Source organism: Plectropomus leopardus, chromosome 9 (genome assembly GCF_008729295.1).
Source record: "Plectropomus leopardus isolate mb chromosome 9, YSFRI_Pleo_2.0, whole genome shotgun sequence".
In the NCBI taxonomy this organism is placed as follows: domain Eukaryota; kingdom Metazoa; phylum Chordata; class Actinopteri; order Perciformes; family Serranidae; genus Plectropomus; species Plectropomus leopardus.
This window is the reverse complement of record NC_056471.1, coordinates 33,483,647-33,491,146: the sequence shown is the minus strand read 5'-3', so window position 1 is coordinate 33,491,146 and position 7,500 is coordinate 33,483,647. Positions and strand designations below refer to the sequence as shown.

At 40.2% G+C, this 7,500-nt stretch overlaps 1 protein-coding gene across 1 annotated transcript in view; it reads right to left on the bottom strand.

Annotated features, from left to right (window-relative positions):
- Positions 1-7,500, bottom strand: part of LOC121947789 (arf-GAP with Rho-GAP domain, ANK repeat and PH domain-containing protein 3-like) — a 27,118-nt gene that overhangs the window by 17,888 nt on the left and 1,730 nt on the right. Inside the window, exons 3-10 of the mRNA XM_042492905.1 lie at positions 6,450-7,409; positions 6,129-6,169; positions 5,784-5,866; positions 5,485-5,552; positions 4,589-4,828; positions 2,624-2,693; positions 2,144-2,264; positions 1,230-1,414 (exon numbers count right to left, since the gene is read on the bottom strand). Coding sequence (XP_042348839.1) covers positions 1,230-1,414; positions 2,144-2,264; positions 2,624-2,693; positions 4,589-4,828; positions 5,485-5,552; positions 5,784-5,866; positions 6,129-6,169; positions 6,450-7,409 — 1,768 coding nt within the window. The remainder of the gene's footprint in view (positions 1-1,229; positions 1,415-2,143; positions 2,265-2,623; positions 2,694-4,588; positions 4,829-5,484; positions 5,553-5,783; positions 5,867-6,128; positions 6,170-6,449; positions 7,410-7,500) is intronic.

The window sequence follows — 7,500 nt, the reverse complement described above, 5'->3', positions numbered from 1 at the left end:
ACATCAAAACAAAAAAACACACACCCCCCCCCCCCCCCAAAAAAAAAAACAACCCCCAACAACCAAAATAACCAACCCCCACCACAACCCACAACAAAAAAACCCCCAAAAACCAAAACCCCAAAAAAAAAAAAACCCCACAAAACCCCCACCCAAACCAAAACAACCCCACCCACAAAAACAAAACACACAAAATTTTGTCCAAAAATCATCCAACAGATTTCACAGTCTCACACCAACACACATTTTTTTGCATTTCTTTTCAAAAACAACACATAACTTCAACAATTTCAAAACTATGAAACAAAAAAATTTTTTTTCACAAAAAAACACAGTTTTTTGCACAAAAACAAAAAAAAAAAAAAAACCACAAATTCAAAAGTTTTCCAAAAAACTGATTTCATTTTGTCTGAACACACATTCACATGAAAAGTTTGATGCACATGTGAAAAAAAAAACACAAACAAACAAATCAAACAAATTAACTAATGTGCTCAACAATCAATGTTACACACAACACACACAAGTGAAAACAAAAAATTTTGTTCACAGTTTTACAAAAACAAAATCTGTGACATTTTCAAACTGTGCTTTTTCACAAATGTGCTGAAAAACACAAACAAAACAAAAAAAAAAAACACAACAATTCAAATTTTACACAAACAACAACACATCCAACTACAAAAAACAAACAGTTTTTGCTGTCAAGGACATTAAAAAATCATTCACTTTTTGTCAAAAACTTGCAAACTGCATCACATGAACAAAATCATTTCAAATTTACAAAACATGCAGCATCACAGACATCACCAACACATGTGCTTTCAACAAGTTCACAAACGATGACATTTGTTTTTCAGTTTTTTCAAAACACATTTTGCAAATTTTTTCCATTTTTCACAGAGTTTCAACTTGAACAAAAAAAAAAAAAAACCATTTTGACACTGCATGAAAATTAAGCTGCATAAAATTTTTTTTATTCATTAATTTTTTTTTAGCAAAAAATTTTTAAATTTGATAGTATTTTCTGATTATTTCAGTTGTGATTGTACTGCTGCTGACAGTCTGTGACAGTCTGGGATGTCAGTGTGTGTGAGTGTAGCTGCTGACAGTCTGGGATATGTCAGTGTGTGAGTGTAGCTGCTGACAGTCTGGGATGTGTGTGATGTGTGTCTGCTGGGAGTGCAATGCGTCAAACAGTCCCTAAGGGTTAATCTAAAATGCCTCACCTGTTCGCTCTTGTAGATCCAGATCTGCTCCGTGTTGATGGCGGCGTACACTTTGGACTTGGTTCCCTTCAGCTCGAGGACTCCATGTTTCTGACAGTGAGATCCTGGACCGAAGCGCCGCCGACCGAACACCAGCTGATCTCTGACGTGTTCCTGCAGCGTGCCAACCCACCGCCGCCTCAGCACTGAGATACAGACGCCATCATCATCATCATCATCATCATCATCATGCAACACTTTTTCTCTCCTTCACCCTTTAACACCTGGATCGACATCAGTTTTGTTTTGCTGCATTCAGACACCTTTCACGCGACAAAATTTGTTTGATCTCTTTCAAAAACATGTAAAAAAAAACAAAAACAAAAACACAATGAGCAACATGGCAAGAAATATCCTGCAAACTGCAAAAACTTAGTAAAAGGTAACAAGGAAATTATCTGAAAATTGGCTGGGAGGGTGGGACATGATTAAAATACAGGGGATAAAGACCCTGAAATGTTTTGAAATAATTCTTTGAATTATATACTTAAAATCATGTCAAAGAAAAAGAGAAAAAAAACAGCAAGACCTTGAGGTCATTTTCCTTTTTCTTTTTTGTTTTTGTTTTTTGCTTATTTTTAGGTATTTTTTTAGTGTAACTTTTTGCTCATTTCTTGCTTTTTTATGCCATTTCTTGCCGCGTCTCGTCGCCCTCTTCCCATGTTTTTAAAGAAAATCAAGCCAATTTGCTCAGGTTGCAAAGGGTTAATCCTTTGTATTATCACAGATTAACAGAAAACACATGATCTTTTTGAAAGAAATCAAGCCAATTTGACCAGAGTTCAAAGAGTTAATAAAACATGAATGCATCTGTGCTGCCCAGTGACTCTTTGCATCAGTTTGTTGCTGCGTCGTGTGTCGTTTTGTTTTCTTACCTTCATTATCGGCCCTGAACACAAAGATCCGGTGACTCGTCACAATTTCAAATTTGTTGTCTTTGGCTGGGCGGGCCATCTGGATGGCAGCCAATGGGATCACTCCTTTAGGGTAGACGTCCTGAAACAGAAACCAATCAAATGAGCCGAATCTGCAGTTCGGAGGTCGGAGAAGCTCTCTAACCCTTTGAAACCTGGAGCGACCTCACTTTTCCTGTGCTGCTTTTAGACGCCTTTGAACAGTATTTAACCCTTTAACACCTGGATTATTATCAGTTTTATTGTGCTACGTGTGCTGTGTTCAGACGCCTTTCACAAACGTCTGAACCTCTGAAACCTCAGAAAATTGGTTCTTTTTTTAATGCATTGGGGGATATTCAAAAACTACCAGCAGTATGTAAATAAATAAATATAAAGTGATAAAAATTAAGAAACTCAGATAAATTTCTCTTATTAGAAATCTCTGAATTTTCTTTTTACCTTCTCACTGCCAAAATACATCAGGTTTTTGCCATCAAACTTCACGTAGCGCTTCTGGAAAACGTAGTTCCTGAAAAACAAAAAACACACATAAGATCCACAGATGGTCACATGATCATATTTGTTAAAAAAGAAGATACAGAGACATTTCATAACTGCGGTTTAAAAAAAAATCTACACAAAACCAGAAGTTTATGTGTTACGGTGAAATCAGACCAGTGTTGATAACAGTCTGACACCTACATTTTTAGGATGAAAATATTCTAGTTTTGTAAATATAAAGCATCATCAGAAAATCTTTACAGACAATGAAAAAATGAGCAAAAAAATTATTTAACCCATGATGACTTGGTTTCTATATTTAAAATTTTAAATACATTTATTTAATTTCATATCTTCTTCACAAGTCATCGAATTTTAATTAACCAGCTTCCTTATTAATTTCAATCTATACTATAATTACACATAATTCTACAATTATTTAATATTGTTTACAGAAAAAAAGGAAGATAAACTAGGAAAAAATAAATATTAAGTGACCAAATAAATAAAGAGTGCCCCCTGTAAACAGCTGGTAACTGTCAGCCCGCCTTGTGAAAATCGTGTTTTCATACATTATTTTAAACTGGTTTATATACGGCGAAACATCAAAACTCTCACAAAAGATCCACAGAAGAACTTTTTTTTTCTTTTTTTAAAGAAGCATTACCAAGAAAGGAAGAAAAGACAGACACACACCGAGTGGAGGATGAAGAAGAAGAAGAAGAAGAAGAGGAGGAGGAGGAGGAGGAGGAGGAGAAGAAGGTGACGAGGCAGAGGCAGTTCCTCAGCAGGGAGGAGACACAGGGAGGAGTAGAGAGGAGGAGATGCAGCACAATAGCCAGCGCTGACCTCTGACTCCTGACACACACACACACACACACACACACACACACACACACACACACAGAGAGAGAGAAAGAGAAATACACACAGAACAGGAAGGTGTGTGTAACTGATGCTTTCAGATTTGAGCGCTGTGATTGGTCAGGTGAGATCATGGAAGGATATATGTTATATGTTCTTTAAACTATATTTATGTTATTTGTCCTTTAAACTAATGTTAACTACTAAAATACAAAATTATTGAATGAACTGCAGTTACAATCAAGTTACATAAAGTTGCAACTGTCATATAATAAAGTTAAATACACAACTGTTATAATAACATTTAATAAAAGAAGTTAAATAAACTGCCTTAATAGTAAAGTTAAATAAAATATTGTTTGTACTGAATAAATAAAAGCAGCACCCATGTTTTTTATATTTTAAAGGACCTGGCTTGTCTTAGGCAGAAAGTGTTGATGTTTTTGGATTTGAAGCTTCTGGTCAACACTTGGATGTTAGCAGACAGTTTAACAGATAACAACAAACTAACAGCTCTCCAGTTCATAGATTATTAATATTTCCAAGTCACATTGGAGATCTACAAATACAAACACACAGCCTCACCTGCTCATACTACATCCACTACCACTTATTAAGTGAGACTGTTTCTGCAGCTCCATTAAACGTGATGATTTACTCTCTTTAAGCTGCAAACAAACAAACAGCCCTCCAGTTCAGATATTAATAGTATTTCCAAGTCATAGTAGTACTCCATGGTCGCAAATGTGACTAAATAGACGCAGTCTGGAGCTCTGCAAAAGCCCTGCTCTGTGTGTGTGTCGGTGAGAGAGGCAGAGAGCTGCAAGAGAGGGAGGGAAAAACGAAATACCGGTGGCTTATATAAACAAAGTGAGAATTTATACTCTCTCTCTCTATTATATATATACATATACATTATATTATATATATACAGAAATATGTCATTCAATCTGGAAACCGTAGCACAACAGTGCACACCGTTTTGAGATTGAAGGTGCCGCTCATCCAACCATCTCTGCAGATCAAACTGGTTTAACCAGGTGTGTAAACCAAACATACCCCTGTGGAGACAGCTTGTCCAGCCAGCCGCTGATGATGGGCGGGGCTCTCTCGGTGAGCGAGGTGTAGCTGGCGTACGGGGAGATGGTCAGGTCCTCGTCGCCCTCTGAGGGGAAGGTGTGGTTGGGCAGGGAGAGGTAGCGGCCGGGGGGCGGAGGCTCTCCGACGGTGCTGTAACCCTGAGAGTCTCCGGAGTGAAGAGCCTGAGACAAACGCTTCGTCCACGAGAGCTTCCCAAACCTGAAGGACAAACACAACCTTAGTTTGGAAGAGACGAATCCTCTTCATACACTCATCCTGACAACTTAATTTTAGTAATTTTTAAATGAAAAAAACTGATGTTGATTCAGGTGTTAAAGGGTTAAATGTGGATTAATGTACCCTTCTTAAATAAATACATCACAACTCCACTGATGTTATGATGTTTACAAACAAACCTTGTACCTAAACATTAACTTAGTTTTGACTTCAACACAAACTGAAGTAAAAGAGGTGGGACTGCGAAATATTAAACACAGACTGTAGCTTATAAAATCCATCAAAAGAGAAGATCTACAAAATAAAAGGGGACCGAGTACTAAACCTTGGGGTACGCCAGAGTGCTGACAATATGCAGATGATACTGTTTTATATATTTGTCTCATAAAGTTTAGTTTGTCTCCTATTTTGCAGTTTTCAATCATTTAACTGAAGCTTGTATAGACAAAAATAATTATTAAATTACATTTCTTTATATAAATGAATTGTTTGACTTTGTGTTTTTCACTAGATTTTCTCTTGTGTTGTCTGTTTGGCTGCATCTTATTTATTATAATTTCAAGTGAATCTGTTGTTATACAACATTAAATATTTGATAAAAAAAAAACAACATAAAAACTCTGTTGCTGGTGTCTTACCCATGATCCTCTGCATGTTTGTCCTCACCCTTCCTCGTCTCTTTTTCCTCCAGTCTGCTCCTCCCCATCTGCAGGACAAAATATTAAATCAGCATATTTCACACATCACAGACCAACGATATTACACGTTTATTCCCAACAATCGCTTGATTTGCTATTTGGGAGCTGATCTCTCTCTGCCGTGGTTTTTCGGGCAGTGTCTTTTTAATAATATCTTTGTAACGAGGAAAAGAAGAAAGAAAGAGCAAAAAAAGGAGCCAAATATCTTTACTAGTTTTGCCTTTGTGCTGCTGTCTCACCTCACAGATGTGCGGATTTCTTCTGGTTTGGAAAACAGTTTCACAGTACGGGCTGATCTCCTCCTCAGGGTCGTCTGTTGAAGCTGCTGAACAGAAAACTCACTTAACTGGCAGCAAAAATAGTCGCCCCAAATCAAGCAAGCCCATTAAACTCCATAAATACAACTTAAACTTTCCGTAAGTAAACCACAATTATTTAAAGCCCCAAAAAGAAAAACCTCAACATCCCAAATGGCTGGTGAGAGGATTGACCAATCCTTTATCTGATAACTTTTACCGTTCGTGCTAAAGGTCTGGTGATTAAACACAAGTCGTGCCAGAGTCTCGAGTCTCGCCTGTACTCACCTCGAGCTGATCCTGAAGAGTTGTTACTTAAAGTGCTGCCACTGAAAACACACAGTCAACAAATTAAAAACGCGTTTGAAAATGGATTTTAAGACACATTCCAGTGATTCAGTCAGTGCGTTTACATTATGTTAGAAAAAGTCGAATTATTGTGTGTATTGGGTGCGTAAGTCCGATTTCACGAAATTCAATTTAGTCCGATTTCAGTCGGACTAACACTTTAATTTGACTTTTGCTAACGTCATGTAAACGTACTGACCGAATTAACAATAATCAAAGTGAAGAAACCTCCCTGTGGAAACCAGCCCATCGGCGGCGTACCTGTTCCGCTCTGGGTTCCTGTCAGGTGTTTGTCTCGGTGGCGTCGGAGGAGCCGACTGCTGGCTGCAGTGACTCCTCCCTCCACCGGGGGCAGTAGAACCAGGTAAAGTCCCCCAGTAGATCTCATTAGAGACCATCTCCATCCCGCCACCTCTGGGCGAACCAGTCGGCGAGGATCCAGACAGCCTGCTGTTGTCAAGACTACCGAAACAGGAAGTCCCAGGAGGCGTCTGGTTCTGCTGTGTCCGTACAGGTGAAGACGAGGGCGGGGACCCCTGGAACGTGGCGGGGGGGATCCCTCGGTTCAGCCGCGGGGGAACGGGAGGTAACAACCCTCCAGCGTCTGAAAGAGACAAGCTCCGACTCGGCTTCCTCCGCTCCGCCTGGCTCGCTCTTCGGTTAGGCGTGGCAGATTTGTCGTTGAGGTCAGAGGTCAACCTGCTATCAGGTGTGGGCGTGTCCCCTGAGGTGAAACCCTCCAACACGGTGAAACAGATGGACTCCTGGGAAAGCCTCCTGGTCGAGGGCGGGGCAGGGTCTGGGGTCGGACAGAACTGGATGGGCGCCGTCCTCCGGCGGTTAAAGACGGTTCTGGGTTTGGGAACCGGCTTCACCGCAGGACGGCCGCCGTCAGAGCTGGCCAGCATGGCGCCGAGGTTCGGAGCCGAGCTGTTTCTGAGCGCCTCAAAGTTAACGGGCCCCGATGACTGACGGCGCGGCGCGGCGCTGTGACCTCGCTCTGATAAGATAACCTCCGTCACCGACTGACAGCGGTCACGAGGGAGATCCGGTTTCTGATTGGCTCTTTGACTCTCCGCCCTCTGAATGTGACTGACCAATCGAAGGATTCTCTTCCTGTGACCTGTGGCGGTTATTCCCAGACTGACCAAGGCGTCATTATCCAGGTGTGTGAAGTCTCTAGCCAACAGCAGACCGGCTCGACGGAAGGTGTCCTGGTACCTGCAGGGAAAAATAATAATAAAAATAATAGGTTTACTTCTTGATTCTCTTTTTCACCAATTGACATGTCATGTTTCGTTATATTTCAATT